This window comes from Solea senegalensis, linkage group LG18 (genome assembly GCF_019176455.1).
Source record: "Solea senegalensis isolate Sse05_10M linkage group LG18, IFAPA_SoseM_1, whole genome shotgun sequence".
Taxonomy (NCBI): domain Eukaryota; kingdom Metazoa; phylum Chordata; class Actinopteri; order Pleuronectiformes; family Soleidae; genus Solea; species Solea senegalensis.
Genome location: NC_058041.1, coordinates 6819904 through 6841997, shown reverse-complemented (window position 1 = coordinate 6841997; position 22094 = coordinate 6819904). Strand labels below are relative to the sequence as shown.

At 43.8% G+C, this 22094-nt stretch overlaps 2 protein-coding genes across 3 annotated transcripts in view; one reads left to right on the top strand and one right to left on the bottom strand.

Moving 5' to 3' along the window:
* The window catches only part of LOC122759177 (vesicle-fusing ATPase-like), a 30901-nt gene extending 21645 nt beyond the window's left edge, over positions 1-9256 (top strand). The window contains exons 22-23 of one of the 2 annotated variants that reach the window (XR_006358241.1): positions 5347-5434; positions 8498-9256. The gene's annotated coding sequence lies outside the window, so the exon portion shown is untranslated. Of the gene's footprint in view, positions 1-5346; positions 7540-8497 lie in introns of those variants that run through there. The other variant, XM_044013809.1, reaches the window with a different exon arrangement.
* Positions 637-20694, bottom strand: wnt3 (wingless-type MMTV integration site family, member 3). Its single transcript, XM_044013812.1, has 4 exons — positions 20535-20694; positions 7570-7811; positions 4344-4609; positions 637-1531 (listed from the first exon to the last, which is right to left on the bottom strand). The coding sequence occupies exons 1-4, from the start codon at positions 20612-20614 to the stop codon at positions 1052-1054; spliced, it is 1068 nt and encodes a 355-aa protein (XP_043869747.1). The 5' UTR covers positions 20615-20694; the 3' UTR covers positions 637-1051.
* Positions 20695-22094: the final 1400 nt, after the last annotated feature.

The following is a 22094-nucleotide window of genomic DNA, read 5'->3' as shown; positions in this document are numbered from 1 at the left end:
CTTCTCCAGTATCATGTCTAACTCTTCTGTTGCATCACACGTGTGGAAATCATGAGTGGTTTACAAGTTGACCCATCGCAGCAGCAGCAGCAGCAGCAGCAGAGTTGTCATTCATAAGAACTGCTAACTTGTAATGAAAGAGGAATTTTGCAGACTTTTTTTTTTAAACCACCTGGAGTTGTGTGAAACTGAATAGTGCATACATATACATGTGTAGGGTTGTTGTGGAATGAGCATGTGGTTCACACACATGCTCCCTCCTGCATACCTCCACTCCCAGCCCACTGGTAATATTTCAGAAATGCAGGGATATAAAATCAGGCTGTAGCATATATCTTCCAGGCTTCCTGGTCCACTGGTGCAGCAGAGTTGATCAGCAGGGAGGAGCAAAACTGAGGATTTCATCAGCTCAGTAGTTTTCAGTTCAGTTCAGTTCAGTTCAGTAGTCACGAAGCGATGTTTTTTCTCGGGGGGGGCTGCGTTCCGATGTGTTCAGTGTCACTTATGGCGGAGTGACGGTTTAGAGGTTGGTTTAGTTTATAAAAACAGAACAAAAAAAAAGGTAAACCAGCCAAAACTGGCCAGGGAAGTGAGGTGTTAGTCAGAAATGCTTTTTTTTTTTCAAAAGCAAAGTGAGTCTGAAAGTTTTTTTTTTGTTTTTTTTTCCTTTTTAACTGCATTAATCTCACATGTAAGATCTGTTATTGTACACGCCACGAGCACTGTGTTGGTGGCATGGAGAGAGGGAAATAAATAAAGACACGGGGGGGCGGTATTACATGGAATCACATCTCTAACATCCGAGAGCGGACACTTTCTGATCGGATACGACGGAAGCGGAATGTAGTGGTTTGGACGACTGGAGGAGGGTTTGTTGTTTTCTGTACAATAAAAGGGTGTAGAAGTCACTACCCATACGGGCCTGAGTGTGTTTGTGTGGGATGTAGTGTCTGTGTGTGGAGAAGCAGGACAGTGGCGGTGAGTTGAGGGCTTGAGTTGGGCAGCAGTCAGTTTGTCTGAAAGCACAGGCCTCTCTCGTTCTCTCGCTCTCTCACTTGCACGTGTGCACGTCGTACACTCGCACGCACTCCTGACAGCTGACGTAGCAGCACCAGTGGAAGATGCAGTGGCACTTCTCCTTGCGCTTCTCAGTCCGAGTGTTGTGGCCCCGGCCGCAGCACAGCAGGTCACAGCCCTCGATGCCGTGCGACGACACGTTGCAGACCCGGTCGCGCGTCCCGAACGAGCCCGTCTCCTGATTGGGCTCGCAGAAATTGGGCGAGCCTTCGTAGTAGACGAGGTCGCGCTCGGTGGGGTGCTTGAAGAAGGCGTACTTGACCCGCAGCGTCTCCACCCAGCCCCGGGACTCCCGGTGCTTCTCCACCACCATCTCTGAGGCGCTGTCGTACTTGTCCTTCAGGTAGTCGCCCAGCATGCGGAAGTCCGGCTGCGCCCACCAACAGGTTTTCACCTCACAGCTTCCTGACAGACCGTGACATTTGCAGCGCAGGTGCATGTGGTCGAGGATGGTCTGAGGAACACAGAGGACACATTTAGGTTGACTTTGATGGACTGTTTAAGCCAAGCACAGTTATTTGGCAGTGCTGTCACTAGATAGCGGACTCAATGTTGGAGATTAAAGCATGTTTTCAGGATTATTAAGTCCTTTTAACTCATCTACAGTTCGGCATTGTTCAGTTTAATTCTTGTATCTGACGTCGCACTCATGACTCTTACAGTGACGACACTCTCTGACCAATCAGTAGCCGGCAGTCTGCCAATTGGAAGTACAGAGCAGGTACTAAAAGAAGTAGGTACTATCCCTAATGGAAAAGCAAAAAAAAAAGAAGAGTCGAGCCGATTCGTGCTCGAACTGTATAGTGGAAAAGCGGCATAAGTCTATCAGTTCCACACTACAGCATTGTCCAGCTCTTGTGTCGACTGGCGACATTCAGAGTGACTCATTTTATATGAAGAAGGTTGGAGGCAACGTCAACGTTGCTCGAGTAAAGCGAGATGGCTGCAAACAGGTTGTCTGAGTATGTTTGAAAATTGCCCGCGTGGTTGTTCAACAGTTCTTCTTGTCTCCGTCTGTTCCTGCACTGCCAGAGAGATGCAGCATAGAGATAATATTCATAACGACCCAACAGAAGTACTATTTTCACAATGTTTTTAAGGAAAAGCCTGTCAAGCAAACCGTTGGACAGTTATATGATTCACACATGGACAGACAGACTTATTCTTACTCTCCTAAAGGAAGGGGCACATCTCTTGATGTTTGGCTGTCAAAACCATAGTTGGTATATTTCATTTATAATTTATATATTGTTAATGATCTCAATCCCTGGTCTCAGGTCTTCTTCAACAGAACATTCATTTAGTATTTTGTAAACCAGTGTGTTTGACGGCAGCAATTTTAGTACTACTATTTATTTATTCACAAGCACTAAGCACTGTTAAGCACTATCTACAGATCTACAGACACCAGCACTCAAAGAGTGCATCTTGAGTAGAGCATCCCTCACTTAGTTAAACTTAAATGTGCTGGCATTAATTCCCTTTTAATTAAATAACACTCAGGGCTTGCGGGACTGTCAAGTCAGTCACCACCTTGCTTGCGATGAAATCTGATGGTTAGAAATGAGCAGGAAATTCAATAATACACCAACTAAACCACTAAAGACTGGCAGGGCAGACCAAGAAAAACAATACGCCACTGGCTGCAATTTGCAGCTGTGAAGTACAGAGAGGCTGCGCTGCTGCTAAATCCCTCTGAAGTCACTGGCTCACATGAGTGTGCTGCTGCAGGGAATGTTTTACCTTTATGTTTTGATTTTGCTGTGCTTTAATTCAACGGCTATATTTAGCCGCAGAATTCCCCCAGCTGGGGCGGAAGGCAGGTGGCTGTGGCACCTCTAGGTGAGAAGGAAAGGGAAGGGAGGGAGCGAGTGAGTATGGGTGAAAGGGTTGGGACACCACACTAGTGACATCACACGGTGAGCTTGTCATGCCGACATCAAGTCCCAGAGGCCCTCGGGGCTAAATAATGGAGCGTGAGAGGGCCAGGTGGAGACTCCTGACAGAGCTGCTGTTCACTTAGCTTCTGTGGTCTGTCTGACTGCTCCTGTGTACTCAGATCAAAGAGCCGCCTTGTTGCCGTGTGGTTTTGCCCCTCAGCGAGCAGCCAGGGAGCCCATCTTCTCCCAGTGGTGACAGCAGCCAGTGAGGTTTTAAGTCTGAGCTGATTTCCTCCTTGGACGCCCCCCCACCCCCCACCACCTCTCCTCCTTTTTTGCTTTTTTGATTGTCAGGGAATTTTTTTCATTGCGAGGTGTGGGGGCAATACTGGAGTGAGGGTGTTGCTGAGACGAGTAATTAAGCAGTCATTCAAAGTCAAGAGCTCATTTTCACGTGGAAGCTCAGAACTGTGCACAAGTCAAAAGAGACAATCCCTCCCCCCCGTCACGTGAACAATTAGTAATCCCAAAGTCTCCCGCTTCCTGGACAAATCTATTCTGTCTGTGAGGCGGTTTTGCGTCGTCCTGCGTTCTGTGTGTTCACTTCTTCACCTTTTTTGCTGCAATATGTAACACCGCACTGTGTCGGGGGTTGTCACACTAATGTGATGTATTGCAGCTGTGCTGTGGAGCACAACCAGCTGACTGTACTAAATGTACACAACAATGGAGCCGGAGTTTATCTTGCAGCCAGCCAATGACACCCAGTACGTCTTGTAAATGTTAAACCACTACTGTCACATTGGTTTAGTCTTGTAGTAAACTCAATATGTACACTATCGAGACAAAAGTATGTGGACCCTCCACGGTTCACGTCTATTTTTGTACACTCAGTTCCTGTGAAAGTGAAATCATTATGCTGCAGCTCCTGTGCCACTTTGACGAGGACTATTTCCTGTCTCCACAGGACAGTGTCCCCTCCCTGTGCACAAAGCAAGGACCTGTTTATGAAGGACATGTTTAAAAACTGATTAACGTCTGTTCAATGTCCAAAATTGTCACGTGACGTGGTGTAAAAATAACTTGATGGTGGTATGATAATCCAGATTCCCAGAGATTACTGCCCGAGATTTTACAATCACATTAAGGGTGAAGTTAATTAGAAAATAGTCTGTAATTTTATGAAGTGCCTGTCTAGTCTTGGTGAGCACTCATTGCACCCATTCAAACCCATTTACTCGCACACTGGCACTCACGGCCAGCCTACCCATAATGATCAGGGACACATGGACTAATGGAGCCTGGAATACACCTGCCAACCATCCAGTTGGACAACAACGTCAAGTACAGAAAACAGGTTCTTCAAATGTGTCTGACTCTATTTACCGTGCGTCCTGCTTCGTTGTTGTGCCGGTTCATCGCAGAGCGAGCATCTGGTCGGTTCTCCCTGGCGTCTGCGAACTCCCTGGACACCAGCACCCCGAACTCTGCATCCTCACTGCAGCCGCCCCACTTCCAGCCCTCCCCAGGAGGCCCCTTGTGGTGGGAGTCACAGCCGCACATCGTGGACGTGCCCTCAGCGCAGGACCGTGTCACCGCGAATGCGACGCCTGCCGAGGCTATGGCGTGGACAAACGCCGACTCCCTGGTTGCTGAGAGAGGGACAGGTGAAGACGGAGGGAGGGAGAATGAGATGGGAGAGTGTGTCAGGCTTGTGTTCAACACACACAGTCCAATGTGTACATCTGGCATCATCCAGACGGAGGCACAGGTGAAAGACACCTGCAGGCCTTTCATCTTTGAGAAGGCATTTGTGTCCCTGTAAAAACATACCTCCACTCTCTAACTTTGCTTTATGAACATTTTGGTTCAGGATGTCTCCCATGATGAGGACGCACATACATGAAGGAGCCTTAAAGTAGAGTCCCTGCAGTGACATCACCCATTCTAGTAGTGTCAGGGGGGCCTAATGCTCAGTGGGATCTTATAGTGACCCCCTGTCATCCCTGAGGTGTGCTGCTTTGCATCTGGATAGTGTTTCAGGAATGTTGTCACCCCCTCACCCACCCACCTTTCCCTGTTCAGAGCCCAAGGCCTCCTGGTGAAACCTAGTAGTGTGTCGGCCTGCTTTTTCTTTTTTTCTTCAGTTTGAGGGATGGGGTTACGCCTTCTTTGAAGGCAACAGCTTATTATGTAACTGGACACCATTGTTTCACAATCACAGCACACTTACCAGGGCTCACCGATTACATTCAACTGGCTCTGTAACAGACACACAGGTATGGGGAGGTGGCGAGCCACTTTTCTACATTGAGAGGACTGATGTGTTAAATTGCATCTTCTGAGTTTCTGAGAATTAAGTGTGTAATTTTGTTTCTGCTTTTTTCAGAACCACAGCGGCTAAAAGCCAGAAATTCCTGAGCAACTCCACCACCAAGGAGGCCATGGAAGCCACAGATAAAGTTTACTCATGTTTGGTTGGAGGCAACTCATATTTTCCCACCCTCAGTGATAACAAATAATGAACTGAAAAATGAATAGAATTGCCATTTTTTGGACCCACAGGGCTTGTGTTATGTCACTCATATCAGTATTTGGAGAGGTTTGTTATCATCACTAAAGACGATTCTTTTGCAACTCTGGGAAATGTTTGAATGTACGTACGCAATACACTGAAACTACTGTATAATTGCTTAATATTATACATTTTTAATACATTTTAGACATTTAGTTTGTTACTGTTCATCCCCGTAGGCTGTTGATAAAAAATATGTAGTCTGCTGTTGGCAAAACTCCTGTTTTGATTTGATTTGCCATTTCTCTCTATCAGTTACACGTATTAACTCACGCGCTGTGTTTATCGTCTATTTTCCTCTAAATGGGAACAAAATGAACATTATGTTCTATGAAAAACGTTTACAGTCAAGTGAGAATTAGACTTATTTTCCTATTATTTTCCATTATATTTTTTTTTATATCCAACTGAGTCACCCCCTGGTGGCTAACTGCTACATGCCTGAAAGGCTACATCCGTTTTCATACACACTATGTTAATTTCCCTGTAAAAAAAAAAAAAAGATACAGTTTTCAACTGAATACCCAGTTTTCCTCTGAACCCGTGCAAGATTGGATGACATGCCATCCCCAGGTTGGGCATCCCTGCTCACCCTGGCAAGACTAAGTAGGTCCTCCACAACATGGTCCTGTGAGCTCCGTGCCCCAGGAGTGCTGGCTGTTAGCCAAGGCTAGCGCTGCTCCTGCTACCTGCTGGGCCCATCAATCCGCCTTTGTTTCCCTTGTGTCACACTGTATTATCCACACAAAGGGCCCAGCGACTCGCGCCCCCACAGTCCCGTTCTGCCCAGAGCTGGCATTCCCCAAACTCCCTTGCTCCCCTCCCCTGTCCCTCCACCAGCACCCTGAGCTGAAATCCCATACACCACCACCCTCCACGGGACCTCAGCCCCCCTATTTCCTAGACCACCACCACCATTGCCAACACACGGCTTATCACAGGGGCTGGTGCTGGTGGTAGGTAGCTATCCCTCTCCAAACTCAAACACTTCCATTTATCGTTCCCCAAACAACATTTCCCACTCTTCCTTCCTTCCCTCCTTCCTTACCTCCTTCACTTCCCTATCCCAAAGTGCACACCCAGGCTAGGTTTGGAGAGATCCCCTTTCAGCCTGTTTTCATGACAGAGTCAAAAGGGCGTGTGAATGGGGCGTCCGTGGGAGCTGGACTGTGTGAGGCGATCACTGGTCTTCATGCACAGTAGGGGTTGAGCGGAGCCCCCCGGCCCTTTTCTATTGCCTGTAATCTCATTTGGCCTCCCCTCTCCCTTTTATTTGACGGTGGAGCTTGGACTGCTCACACTGCCCATTTCTGCCCAGATTCCTTCCCCTCTGACACACAGGGTAATTCATTTCCAATCAACAGCCTCACTCACAACACACAAACCTCTACCTTTTTAATTAGGGACCGCAAATACCAATTACCTCCACCTTTTGTTTCCTATTGTCGGGTAGAGTTGGATGTTGGATGTGGACAACTACTGGTGCTGTCTGTGAAGTGACTGATGGATGTGTCCAGTATATCATCTTTGCATGTCTGGTTTTGTTGCTGCATTTGCCACGTTGACCCTCTTACATGAGTAAACATGGTTGAGGGGGGGGGGAACTGGAAAAAAAGTCTTTGCCTCTACAGAAATACGTGATGCTAGAGGTGAAGATACGTGGAAGTTCAATAATGTGTCAGTGCTTGTACCTGCATTTATTCCTTACTGCAGCCAGGAAAGGCGTATATTATTGTAATTGCCCAAGCTAGTCAGCAGAAGCCCAGAACACAGGCAGTGCTAAGCCTTAGGGTGGAAAAGTGGTAAATGCTACGTTTTGTATCAGCTTGCAACAGCCTCAGTTACAAAGCCATATTTTATAGGTGGGTGTTGTTTGGCACAGACACATTTAGATCATAATTCATTTCATACTTTGAGCTGAAGATTCGCGTGTACATCATTACAGAATACAGCAGTGAGTAGTCATGGGAGGCCTCCTTTCTTTTTCTTGTATTTGTACTTGAAGTTATATATAAAAAAAAAAAAATATATATATACCTTTGTCTAAAACAGGGCCAAAGATGGCAAGGTTGTCCTTGATGGTCGTACAGTTCCATCGGCGCCCCCTGAACTGGTGCTGGCATTCCTGGATCCCCAGCTTGACACCTTCAGCAACACTTGGCATGATCTCGATGTAGTTGCGACAGAAACGCAGCTGCTTGGGCACCAGACCTGGGATGGAGCCACATAAGATGGGTTGTGAGCCCAGAGATGAGTACTGCTGCCCAAGGGCCAGGGACCTGTGGAGCACAGAGTGGGACATGTTCAAGTCCATGCTCATGTTTGCTGGGCACCTCTGCACCTCTGCTAAGCGCTATAGGGAATTAAAAGAATTGCAAGGTGATCAAAAGAGGCCGTGTATTGAACCTCAACACTTGTTGACAGGCTACCACTACAAATGCCTGATGTTTCAATCAGATAGCTACTGGTTTGAATTACAGTGTTGCTTGCTGTATTATCTGAGAAGTGCAGACGTTCTTGAAAGGATTCACATGTTTTGACCGTAGACTGGAATATAAAAGTTCACAAGTGAAGCCCAAGACGTAAGGCTGAAGTAGCAGGAGACGACTCTGCTGGTTGAATGGAAGGAGAGGAATGCGCTAATGGTCTCAATCGCTTCGTTTCACGTCTTTTTTCAACAGAACACAACATCAATTGTATAAATGATGTTCCTATGTAGAGGAAATTAGACAATAAAACATGACACGTTTGCGTGGACACCACTGTGATTGACAGCTCGTGTATTCTCCAACATATTGTCCAACTGTTGCTGGTTTGCAAGAGACATAAACACCATCAAATTATATATATCTTGAGGCTTCAAATGCACAATCTATGACTTTTTGACAATATGTAACATACTTTTTTCAGATGAAGAAAAACAGATATTTCTAATGTGATGTTTTTTATGCTGTGTCATCCCCAGTGCATTTATACGTCTCAAGAATGTGGGAATTATAGCAGCTTCTCTCACAGTACAAGTCTGTGCCCTCCGTGAACTCAAGCCTACAATAGCAATGATGGTGACCTGCCAGCGAGGCCTCTGTGAAAAGCATCCTGCTCCTCAAGAGGGACCCGACCGCTCCTCTGTATGCATTTATCTCAGGTTTTTACTGTAAGCAGCTCTGTGACAATACACTGATTCATACTTGAGTGTTTTATTGACTTATCTACTTAATGTAATTTATACTAGGAGCTCCTGTTTATTTTGCCTCTTAACTCCACCAGGAGGGGGCGGGGATTAATGGGCCCAATTCAGGGCAGGGATACAAGCTATTAGTACTGACTTTTCAAAGTGTTCCCACTTGTTAGCATACACAGATCTTCCTGATCCAACAGATAACACACAACAACATGTCTGTGTAGTTTAGGAAAAGTCCCGCATACAATTTCAAATATATGACAACACTTGCCCTTGTTGTTCCATCATTAATTAGTGGTTTGCCTCTGGAGTTGATGTTTAAAGAATGACACTGCATGTAGCCCGAGCTCGCCGGTGAAGGACAAAAACACTGTCTATCTATAGCTATGTGTCTCACCAGGAGGCTCGTGCAGATGTGCCTAAGCAGGGATTAATCACCACAATGAGACAGCCAAGATCAGCTTGTGATGCCAGTAACCATTATAGTTTCATTCAAGTCATTAATTTTAATTGCTTTCTATTAAATAAAAGAGAGAGAGACAACATGTTTGCCGTGCCCTTGTTTTAACATGTTTTTTGTGATGACAAGCTTAAACAAAACTGTTCGGTACCTTCCAGCAAGTCATGCATTTCTTGTAGTTGATGTCGGACTCAGATTTCCTGTTTATTTATTTACCAGTCGACATGATACTGCTTAACAGCAGCAGCATAACAGCTTAGGAAACATACGTGTTTCAGAGCCGTCTGCGTTCTTTAGAGGTGTGTGTGTGTTTAGAGGCTTGTGTGAGAGAAGCCACGCTTCAGTAAAAGTGTTGAGAAGACTCGCCGGCACTTGGCTGGAGTCTGGCACTCATGAGAGGATCATGCAGGAACAATTGACACTGATCAGATCAGAGCGCCACTCAGGATGACCTCAGGATCCCCGCGGGGCGCAACCCAATCATAGCAGCCACTGACTCTGACAGATGAGTGCAGTGCAGCGCGGCCACCTCAAAACAAAAAGTCGAGCCATTGAAGTCGGAGGGAGAGAAGAAAAAAAAATCCCCCCTAGATAGGTTCGTGGCTCTTGTGCGCTTTTGCTTTCTACTAATGGCAACCACCTATACCCTGCCCCCATGCCCCATCACCCCGCTCCCCTCCCCTACACTGTATTTGATCTCAGGTGAGCATTGTTACAGTAGGCTCCTAGGGATCAAGGTTTGCCAGGGGAGCTTATGAACTGAGACCTGCAGCTGAGCTGCTTTTGCTTTTACAGCTGGTCTTATGGCTATATGATGATCACATAATCAGCTATGAGTCACTGGTGTTGTAAGCATGAGCTTCCTGGTTGACACCGATGCAACAACAAACAGCTCAAAGATCCTCAAAGACGGTACAGTTAACTGTAATAAACAGAAACTATCAAATACTACTGTGCATACAAAAAATAGAGCATGAAAATCCAGTTTCTCCCAAGCGTCTAAAATTAGTAATTTGATAGAGCTCATGTCCTTGTCTTGAGTTTACCCAATGCAAAGGCAGCCACATTAGCTCATCAGCCAGTCCCAGCCACACCAACATCACTGAGTTTAAGTGTTGCTGACTTCACTCTGTCTGGTGACTAAGGACCTTAATTACACCGTCTGCTAGTTCAGTTACTGCCCATTAATCTCTCAGTCGTGGGATGGACCGGAGCAAAAGAGTCCTTCCGCAAAACTTGGACTTGAACATTGTGGTGTCACGTGACCTCCCCAGTAACATCTGACAATTACCACATCAATTTGTTCATGCAGAGATATCCTTGCACGACGGCATTACCAGCATCTGTCAGATGTACCTTCTGCCTTTGTCGGCAAAGTTGGGATTCTCATGATATCAGCAATATAACCACATGGTACTTTGTGGTGGCCATAGCACGTTTAGACTAAAGTCTATTAGTCTTTGTTTGTAAAGGCATCATTTGATCTGATGGACAGATGAGATGACAGGGATAGCTTTTTGGCGAGGTGCTAATGAGAGTCTTAACCCTGAGGGGTTATGAGGCATATCGTGCAAACAGACACATGCAGCCTCATGCATGTAGACCACATGTGTGCCACGCTGATCCTGCCTGCTTAGCCTTACTTCTCGTAAGCCACAAGCAACGTGTCTCAACCGAGCGAGGGAGCAGCAGACGCACAGACCTCCGCAGAGGCAGAATGCCGGGGGAATCTGCTGCAGGGGACGAGACTAGCAGCAGAGCAGCAGCAAAACTGCGGGGCTTGGCAGGTGCATGCCCGGGCAGGTCTGTGTGGGGCCTCTGCTGGCCTGGGGGGGTTTATGGCTTGGTCGGGGTTTTTCTCTGCATCTAAAACTGCGCTGATGTAAAAGTATGATGGGCCGCTGAAACCACAGAAATGAGGCAGAGGAAACAAAGGGATTCCACCACACACCTTGCTTGAGAGTGGAAATTCACGCAATCAAGACTAACACTGTCAATGAAAACTTTTACCGCAACCACTCCCAGTGCAATAAAATCACCTCGAACTTCTCCATTACCTGGTTGAACAGGTGAATCAAGATGTTTTTTCTAAATAACATATTGTTTTGTTTTGTCTATGAGTAAGCTTGAGTCAGGGGGTGAGTCAAGGAATCCTGTATTGTCAAAAATATGTTGCAGCTGCTGTTATGGGAGGTCTGCATTACAGGGGTCAGTGTGTAGCACATGTCTGTGCACACATGAGCTTTCTTTGTGTTATCCCCAGAGGCACAAAAAGCACCAGATGAACCTCTGAACCTGTTGAGGAGAACATGACATATGACCTCTCTGCCTTTAGCCCGATGGTCCATAGAAACTGTGAGAAGTTCATTATCAGGGTCTACATGCAAGTATCAAAGAACAGCAGAGCCAATAGGTGCCTGGTTGCAGGTGATGTCTGTCCAGGCTCGGGTTGCCAGTTTCCTGAGCAGTTTTCCCTTTACATTTCACCACGTCTCTGTCGTTACGATACACAGGACTCACGGTGAAACAGGTCAACCGACAGATTGAGAAAGCCTGACAGCAGGAGGGGGATTTTATTTTCCCCACATACAAATTGCACAATCTTCATTAGTGGACTAATCTGTCATTTTTCTGTCATGGTTTTTTGTTAAATTAAATGTGTTCTGTATTTGTTAAATACAGAACACGTGTTTCATCTTTCAAATGCGCAACTCTTTTACGGAACAGTTGGCCACCCTAATCCAGGCTCACTGTGATGAGGTACCTGCTAAAGTTTAAATTCTACACTTGAGATGTGATTGAATGTTTTATCTTATTTGAAGCAAATCCAGTGGAGGCTCTACATCTCCTTTGCATTTTGGATACAAAAAAATTGGCCTAAATCCTCTCACACAAGCACAACAAAGGGGGTTTTCCAGGAAAAAGAGCACATTTTGTGGAATTATTTCATGCATTTTACTAATTTGAGGCTTTACACTTAAATACCCACTGGCTGATGTGACAGAATGAGCATGGAGATAATTATGTCACTTCTGGCTGGGCTCTTTGGTTAGAAAGGATAAATTAGTACAGCATAGTGATCTTTGTCATGCAGCAAACAAACGCAAACCTTTTAATTTTAACTGTTTGATGAATTATCTGAAAATATCCATTATAAAACAGTGGTAAGTGTTCTCAAACTACTAAAACAACAATTGTCTTTGATTTAGCTTGAAAGACAATTAGCATTATGTTAGCTCTATGTGCCCAGTGAATGGGAACATACAATATATATGTTTTTTGTCTGGAATATTTGTTATACATTTTACTTACACATGTTAAGTGATATTATACAGTATATTACAAACATATGTATAAGTATCAAAGGTTTTAAGCTAGCAAAATAATAGTACATCTGTGATATCACTGTTAGACCTAAGTTCTAGACTGTTTCATGGTTTCTTTTTTTTAAATTTTGTTTTAAAATATGTTACATTAATTAAATACTGAATTTACAACCATTTTCAGTTCAAAACCAACTGATATTTCTCCACATCTATGTATGTGTACTTTTACCCATACTAGCAAGTTTTACACATACATTAGCATACATTAGCATAAAACTTTGATCCTGAAACTTCACTTTCAAAACTTCTTTACCTAAATTGACAAACAGTAAAATGGATTAAACAGTACTCATAATAACAATATGTGTGTATTATGTAGGTAAGTTATGAAGTATTCCATTTAACAGGTTAGCAACTAGCTGAAATATGCAATAGAGTCAGCCGCTACTTATGATATTGACTGTTAGCACATAAAAAGTCATGAAATATAGTAGCTTTTTAACGTAAGAATTATGATAAATAATATTTGTGTTCTATTTTGTTTCAGTCAGAGCAGGAAGTAGCACCCCAGCTCCTTTACTATGTAAGTAAAACACTCAACAGCACATTGTCATACAGTTTTAAACTGATTAAGCCTTTTACACATGCTACATGTTACTGTTGTCCAGTACTTTAGCTCACTTGCTATAACTTGTGCATTCAGACAACTGTGCTGTAATAAATCAGACCCTCACGATAGGAGGAATGGCCATTTCTGGTTTGTTGAAACAGATTTGAGGCATTGAATGAACCTTACAGTAATTTGGGAGGCTAAAGTTAGTGGTTCTGTCAGTGTATATTATATAGCGCCGATAAACGAAATGTTAGAAACACACTTTAGTGTAATGTAACGCCTTAAAAGATAAGCCGTTGTGGTCATTTTGCACTACTGGTTGTCTGCTGAATTTATTGTCCTATATGATTCGGTGAAGTTAGAAGTTAATTCAAAGTTTATAGGAGTTTGACGTGGAATGCTGAGGTGGCAAAGTTATGAGTGCGAATCGGAGAGAAAATGAGGAGGATTAATCCTGTGTATGCATTATTCCTTAGGCACTTTTTACAGTCTCATAGAAACCTGTGTAGCCTACACGTATGAGAGCTTAATGACCTTCACAGTTTTGTTTCTACTTGTTAAGGTCCTATACTTCCAACAAGGTTATCACTAATGACACCGACGTTTTGTTCGTAATTCTATACAAAACATTTAAGCAGCCTTTTGTTCTGTACCAGGCATGCACTCTTCAGAACATGCTGAAAACTGTTACGCACGATGATATAATTTTCCATTTCGTTTAATCACAAGCTGGGACACTCTCCAGGCTATTGCTGTCAGGTCAAGTACGGCTGATGATGTTTTATACAACACCTCATTCATGTAGGGCCACAATTAGGGTTGGATTTTGAAGGTTAAATTTTGGATCAGTTTCCAACTGTGTAAAATTCCTGGAATGTTTTTTTTTTTCAGTTCTTTTTATTTTTTTATGCCTGCCATTCATTTTTATTTGCAAAGAGTTAAATACAAAACACTCTTTTCAGATGATTTTGGGCAACCACAAAGGACTAGACCATTACAAATACTCTGACTCACATCCAAAAATGTTGTTTGCATTAAAGAGAAATGATGTGAGTCTAAAGTTTTTGTTCTGACACCAAGATTAGTGTTTACATTAAACTTGTATCTACCTCTAATTTACCTCTATATGTTCATGCCACAGCTCAGCTTGACAGATTTGCCTGGAGGAGCTTCTAAACAAGGCCCTAGCAGAGAATGTCAGCGAGATGCGTTGAAAACATTGCCATCAGAATCTCATTTATAAATCCCACATCAGAGTCTGTAGAGAGGTAAAGACACTTAAGTGGGTAAAGAAAGTAAGTGGGCCAAGGAAAGCCCGAGGATGGGACTTTTCCTGGTGGAGGCTGGAATGCAACGCATCTGCCTGTGTTTGCTGTTGTCTTCTCTTTCTCTTTGGCACACTTTTGATTTGTGGTCCAACAGCTCCTGGCTGATCAGATAAAAAATGACAGGACCCCTGAAAAATGTTTCAACCTGTTCTCCGGTCTACCTCATCTGCCTCCCCTCCTCTGGTGCAGACTGGTGTGGAGTTGGGACAAGAAGCCTCTGTAGTCACAAATATGGAGACAGAATGACGGGAAGTGAACAGGGTTTAAACTTGTAAACCTGCCTGTCAGGGAGTAGGAGAATCTCAGCAGCGCAGGAGTGCGCTGGAGAGTGCAAGGCAGTGACATACGCATGTCAGACTTGGACGCCTGGTGTCTTGGTCTGCCTGTAGGACACCACAGAGTCTGAGCTGTTGTCTTGAGAGGACAGGGCTGGTTTGAATGAGAGTCGTGAGGCACTGTGAATGAACCACAGCTCAAACAGAGCATTGTTCCCCGATGCTGCTCATTAGTGGCTGCTGGTTGGCACCGCTGCTTGAATTCTCAGCAAAATGCATCCAATGCAAATCTTAACTTGTAATGGATTTTCTGCAATTTTCTATTTGTACATCTGGAATTTCTTTGTGGAAATATCAAATACATAGTGGCGTTTAAAAAAAAAGAAAGAAAAACAAATGCTTTGAGTTATTCATGCTTGGTTGATTTGGAAAAAGTAAAAAAAAAAAAAAAAGACAAATCTGGGAAAAACTACTCTGGTATTGAAGCATCCTGCAGATACTTCTAAAGTGTATCCAGTGCTCACAGCCAACACTGGTTAACAATCTCCAGCTCTACACATCTGCTGTCTGCTGAATAAATCCAGCTGCCACACAGAGTTTTAGATTTAACCTTTATACCCAAGGAGCTGTGTTTATTGGTACAAGTTAAAATGTAATAAATGTCAAATGACAAGAGCTGTTGTCAAATGTCAGGACAAATTCACAATTTTGCTTTTATCATCCTTGAACTGGATATTTATTTAGATGTTTAGATGTTTTTAAATAGCAAATGTTAGTAGTTATGTGTTCATATGGCTTCACCATGTTAGTGTTAATAATAGATAATAGAGCGATTGCCTTTTATAAACCGGATCTTTTGTAAATTAAAAGAAAAAAGAGACGTGTTGGTCCTCGCTACCATTCCACACTGCATAGTAGTGCATATGACCTGGTCAGTGACCTGGTACAATCTGTACAGGTGTGATCAGAACGTCTTTGTCACTGACCTTGTGTGTCAGAGAAACTGCTTTCTACTCATCATGACCCTCTGTAACAAGCCGTACAGGTGAGACCAGCCAGGTAATGAAGAGTTTACGTGTGTGTCTCCCCGTGTGTGTGTGTGTGTGTGTATACAACACCACCAACCCTAATGATCTCTTTGCCCCTGGCCATTTCTGTATTCTCTTTGATGAACTGTCCTGGCCTGTGTTTTAGTGCACCTAATAGCTGCACTCTGCAGGACTTGGTCATTTCCTACACGAGCACTTTGCATGTCCTTTGATGATGCCTGAAGATTAGGACTCGCCCTTGCTGCTTTGAAATACCACTCTCCTTTGAACCTCTCACCTAGCCGGGGTTTGACTGGATAATGTCATCCCGCATGGTTGCGCGCTGACGACAGACTCATAAATGGTCTATGATGTAATGTGTTGGACCCAGCACATGGCCCGGTGTCATTTTGATCGTTGTGATCGGGAACGATCGATATAAAAAGCCATAAACGCTGCCGCGTGTAACGTTTGGTGTCTTTGTGAACAGTAACAATGTGACTGTGAATCTGTCAAGCAATACTATCAGACCTGACTGAGAGACATTTGTGTCTATACAGCAGCAGAGAACAACAACACAAGAAGTGTTAGAGCCACGCGTGAAGAAAACATATTTTTGCCATGACGCAATTAATAAAGTTGGATTATCATGTCGAGATTAAACTCGAAATTTCGCGAATGAAGTTGGAATATCTTGGGGGATTACGACAGGTACTGGGTGTCCCAGTTTATGACCTTATGACGGTCGATACTGTCACAAAAGCGAGAGACTTTATACGTTATTTTTATTTTACCACTTGCAGTCAGCAGGTCAAAAACTCCCATTCACATTCCAACCACGCCTGAGACTGTCCGGATTCAGCAGCAGCTTCTGTGGAGCGGTCGCTCTCTGAGTGACATGTCGAGATGAAATGTCGAGTTTAACCTCTAACATGTGGCCCTAGTACTCTTTTTAGAATTCTGTCTCACTTTACTAGCACAATGTTACGGTTGCCTCCATTTGTTTTGATATGAAACAAATCACTTCCTGTGTGCAGAGTGGAATTATTGCCAGGTGACACACAAGTCCTTAACACTGCTGTACTGACAGAGTCAAATAGGCTTAGTCAACATTGTGTGAACTCCTTCCACAATGGTTTGAATGTAAAAGTAACATACTACAGCTTTAAAAAGCTTTTCAATCAACATTGCCTCAGCACATCCTTGATACCAGAGCAGAACATTCTTCACATAGACATACTGTACATATGTTTGACGCACATGCCCCCTTTTATATTCCTGAGGAAGTCACTTGAAGTGGAGACATTTTTTTCTTCCTCTAGGGCTTTAGCCCAAAATTACCTTTGACCCTGGCTCTGTGCAGCAGCCCTCTGCCACTTAAAATGAAATCCTAAAGTTTCTTATGAAAGACATTCTTCTGGACCTTTCCTGCTTTTTTTTCTCTACCTTCCAAGGCCGCCTTGTTGAGAATAATACCCACACATCCTTGATCTTCTCACACAAGACGGCAGACGGAGGATTTTCTCGCAGTGAGAATCATTTAAGTGACCCTCGTTCCATTGGTAGGGGTTTTTGGGGTTGAAGATTGGATTGAGGATTGGAGGTGGGGGGGTGGGGGGTGTCACGGTCAGATAATGACATTCCTGAGACCCAGAGATGGGCTCTAGAGCCCTCTTTAAGCTGCTCAGGTTGAACTGGAAAGGTTTGCGTATAGATGGGGCAGTTTGGTAAACCTAGATACCTTTTTTTTAGCTCTTTTGAGAGGAATGCCGCTGATCCGAAGTAGTTCCTCTCATACCACACGTAATCTTAATCAGGAAACTACATTTAAGTTTATACATGTGCAATTAAAGGGCGGTGGAATTAAATGAGTAAAAGCTTTTTTGTCCAGTGTTCTTGTAGTTGTTGCACTTTCATGTAGGACGCTTTAGTGGTAATAAAAGTAAATTATAAAGCAATAAATGTATCTGATTCTACAGATTTAATCTCCATGATTTAATATTGGCCCTTAAGGACTGCTTCACATTTCTCATGATGTTTCACCTGAGTGCAGCTGAAGTAAAGCCCGGTGTGTGTGATGATTTTAGCGACAGCAGACCGTTCAAAACTATTCAGGGCAAATTTCCAAACCTTTTGACTACATTTTCCAAATTTCCTTGCAGGAGTTCCCGTTTGCATCATCCATCCTTCAGTCTCTCACCTTAGCCTTTGTATGTTGCTTTAACCACAAAAATGATAATCTTGGGAGCGTGAGATATGAAAGGGGAGCGTAGTGTTTCTGTTTGCAGCTTTAACAGCTGCAATGATAACAGAGGATTAAGAGAATAACGGTTATTGGATTTGAACATGTCGTGGTTGTGCGGTGCGATGTGACAGAGTTAAACCAATAATCGCCGCTGATGCTTGATGGCTGGTATTGGACCGTGTTCAGCTGATAATTCCTCGCTGAAAGTGACTGTCATCATTCACTTACTGCCAGTAATGTTTATGCAAAAGCCCAAACGCACTGTTGGCTGACTGAGTAAACTCTTGAGTTAAGATGAGTTAAGCCACACTGACTGAATACAATAGTAGTGCAGTCGAGACTTTTATCACCAGCTTTGATATATTTATAATGTCATAGCCCTCGGCTTTAACTTTATAAACATAAATATTCCAGGTTTTTTTTAAGTTTGGGTAAAATGTGAAACAAAAACATAAGTCAAAGAATTTTTCTTTTTTAATTTTCAAACCACTCCAAGAGGATGGCGTTGGACAGATTTACTGTCAGCCCGTGGCTCATGTACAGATATGTAGTATCACTTTAGGCCGTCGTAAATTCTCTCAAACCTTGATTTTGCACATTTTGTGCAAAATGACAGTTTCCCCAACATTCTTGCATTTCAAAAAAGGCAATTTACTGCCCTCTCTCACCTCTCCAAACTCACCTCACTTGTTTGCCATTCCCCCTCTCTCTCTCTCTCTCTCTCTCTCTCTACCTCTACTACACTTCATCTTCATCCACGCATATGTGCATATCACTGGAGTTATTTATGCGCTGTTTTGTTTTCAACACCCCATCTTGTAAAAGCAAGGCTGCCAGGCATAAAGCAGTCAAAACTCCTCTTCCCTTCAACCTGCCCCACCGTGGCTGGAGAATTTATGGCCAAGTCATCGCCTCTGAGACAGAAGCTGAGAGGAGTCTGCCTGGGCCCTTTCGCTGAAACTCGGCACCTTCTTGTTTGACGCACCACCTTATTTTGTCTCCTTTTGGACATGTTCAACACCGCGGGGTGATGCCACTGACAGCACTGTTTGACACCCATTCCTCAGCACCTGCCCATTCACCTGGAGCTACAGCATGGCTTTTCATCTCTCCCCCCCTCGCAGTAACCCCTTCCCTCAGCCTACATTTCAAAAAATTTGTTACCCAAAATCAAAGGTGGTGCGCATTGTTAAGGTTCGAACATTATACCAGTGTCATGCAAGCTCCTTAAACAATGCAGCTGCAGGTAATTCACAGGGAGAGAGAGAGAGAATCCAGGCTCTTTGTCACCAGTGTCTGATGGTTGCTGCTGAAGCCAGGAGTGGGTGTAAAGTCCTCTTTGCCATTAACACTTCAACCCTGTGGCCTGTGTGCTTGGCAGCTGCCTGCTCTGTAAATGAAACCAGAAGATGCTCGCGGTTTGGACAGCAGAGCGGTGGGACCATATGCTGGTTGGGCTACTAAAAGTGCAGTAGCGCTGACAAGTATTGTGTCATGAGCCAAGAGAGCTTTGTCATACGCCTACGCAAATATCATCAAAATTGAAGCTTTATGTTACAAAGGACGACCAGGAGCTATGAGGTCAGCTGCATGGAGCTGAATTTGTAATGAGATAAAACCTCTAAATTTCAGTTGTTGGTGCCAAAAGCGATCTGGGATAATTTAACAAAGAATAAAACCCCGCGGCACCTAAACATATTGTCTCCTGACAAATCCGTCGTGGAGGGGGTGAATTGTGGTACAAATTATAAGCGTTGGTGTTTTTATTTTTTTTATTTTATGTATTTATTTAAATTACAACTGATGCCCAGTGGCAGAATACATTATTTTATAAAATTTTTTAAATTGTCTTTAACTTTATCACTTGCAAAATATTTGTGTTCAACGCGTGTCACACATCCACCCAAAACAACAATAATTAAAAGGAAAAAAAAATGTTTGTTTAGGGGCCGGCGGCTTGATGTAAAATAGCAAACGAAACAAAATGACACTGGTCTTCTAAGTCGTGATAACGTCTTATTAGGTGAAAGAAATTGATTTGGATTTAGAAAACGGGAGCCTTTCTTGAGGCTTTGTTGAGTGTTCAGGGGCAACATTGTGCTGTCATTGTGCTTGAGTGATACCCACATTTTATCTAATAACGAATGATCACTCTGTCCTTACAGTGTTGCTGATAAGTTAAATCAACATGGCAGCCACTCACTAAAGTATTTTTTGTAAATGAAAAAAATATAATTTGACTTTTTAAAATAACGTAATGGTTCTCAAGAGTAAAAAAAAAAAAAAGAAATCACCCTCTTTGCATCATAACATACTCCAATATGATAAATGGACATGAGTGTGGAGGGGAAAAGAACGGCGAGCCTTTTCCGTTACACTAGTATTTGAGGTTAAGATTTTTTGGACTGGGCAGCAGAACATTTTTCCACGCAGTCAACTGAAAGTGCACATTCTGCCCTCTCAGAAATGATCATTTGACCAAAAAGTCTCTCTCTCTTTATGTGGCCATATAGGCTCTGATGCTGACACTGTGGATTTGTACTCACCACCAGATGGGATAGCCTCCAAGCACCCGTGAGCTGGACAACCACACACACATCAAATATCCAACCAGATACAAATCCATGAGGTAAGCCTTGTAGTGTGTGACAGGGTAAATGGATCAATACATAGAACTTCCAGTAGGCAATGAAGAAGAGTTTCCAGGAAGCGAAGCGCTAGGGCAGCTTGATTGTTGAATGAAGGGAAAATTAAAATTATATTGAAAAAAAAAAAATCTTCCTCCTGTTTTCGCCCCTTCTTTGAGTCGGGCCAGGAAAGTGTGTCTGTCTCCTAGTAGTTAAGAGAATAAGTGTCTCTTACACACATGCACACACGCTCCTACCCGTCCTCTCCTTCCCTCCCTCTCTCTGAGGTTCTTCCCTAAGGTAGATATCTTTTTCTCTCTCTCTCTACTTTTTTCTCCCTCAGGATGCCTCATCCACAGGCCCAATATTAAAGAGGGGGGGTGGAGGGTGATGGTGGTGGTGGTGGTGTTGGTGATGGTGGGTGGCGGGGTTGTGGGGTGAGGTTTGGAGATGTCAGCTGGCAAGCCAATCACAGAAGATGGCCTTAGGTTACGAAAAAAAAATTATTATTCGTTCCCATCTGTCAATCACACGCCACCCCCTGGTAATGTGGAAAAGAAAGGAACGAGTGAAAAGAGGGAGGGAGGGAAATGGGAGAGGGAGGTATAGGGAGGGACACATGAAAAAAGGTAAAGTAGACTTGTTACTCAACTTGTTTCGTGCATGAGGACGGGAAAACAAAGTGGCAGGAGCTATAGGTGAAGCGGAGTCGGACCGGCTTCTGCTCAGGAGACTTCACACACACACACACACACACACACACACTCTGACGTACACGGTGACATATTGATTTTTTTTTTTTGGGGTTGTGCCCTGACTAATTGATCCGGATACATGTGCATACACACACCCATGCAATGGACACACACACATATAACACCTATCCCTCTCACGGGCACATATACAGTGAATTTTCTAAATTGTTGTCCGCCCACCCCAACAGGGGAGCACATAAAAGGGGACACAATAAAGCCATAAAGTGTGGTGGTGGCTGGGCCCGGCATGCAGAGGTTATATGCTTCAGCGGCCCAAAGGCAACACATTTTACATCAATACTATTGTCATTCTGATGTGCTATGGGGCAAGCAGCCATGGGACAGGGGGAGGAGGGAGAGGAGAGAGAGACGGAGAGTGAAAGAGGAGGGAGGGACACTTGTGATGGACTTAGCCTGAAGTAACCATGCGCCCGATTCACACAGATACAAGGAAACTGATCAGGAGGAATACAAACAAGACACCCAGGCAGAGATCAAACAAAGTCTGTCGTAGTGATAACAATCTACTTAAGAGTTTTGTCTCAAGGGATTAGCAGTGCGCCTTCGTGGAAAGAATGAATGACCACCAAAGATGTGACTACTGTAAAAGACATTTTAAAAAACCAATAATGACGGGGTGCATCTATGCAAATGTCATATTTGACTTCACAGAACATAACTTTTTTTATGAAAAGCGAAGCTCTGAAGTTTCTTCAACACTTAG

Bases quoted from the DNA above. Each gene is read 5' to 3' on its own strand.
- wnt3 (XM_044013812.1), bottom strand. From the start codon at position 20,614: ATGGATTTGTATCTGGTTGGATATTTGATGTGTGTGTGGTTGTCCAGC. The intron at 7,812-20,534 runs GTGAGTACAAAT...TGTGCTCCACAG, and splicing joins GGAGGCTATCCCATCTGGTG to GTCCCTGGCCCTTGGGCAGC. The intron at 4,610-7,569 runs GTATATATATAT...TCCCTCTCTCAG, and splicing joins TGGCCCTGTTTTAGACAAAG to CAACCAGGGAGTCGGCGTTT.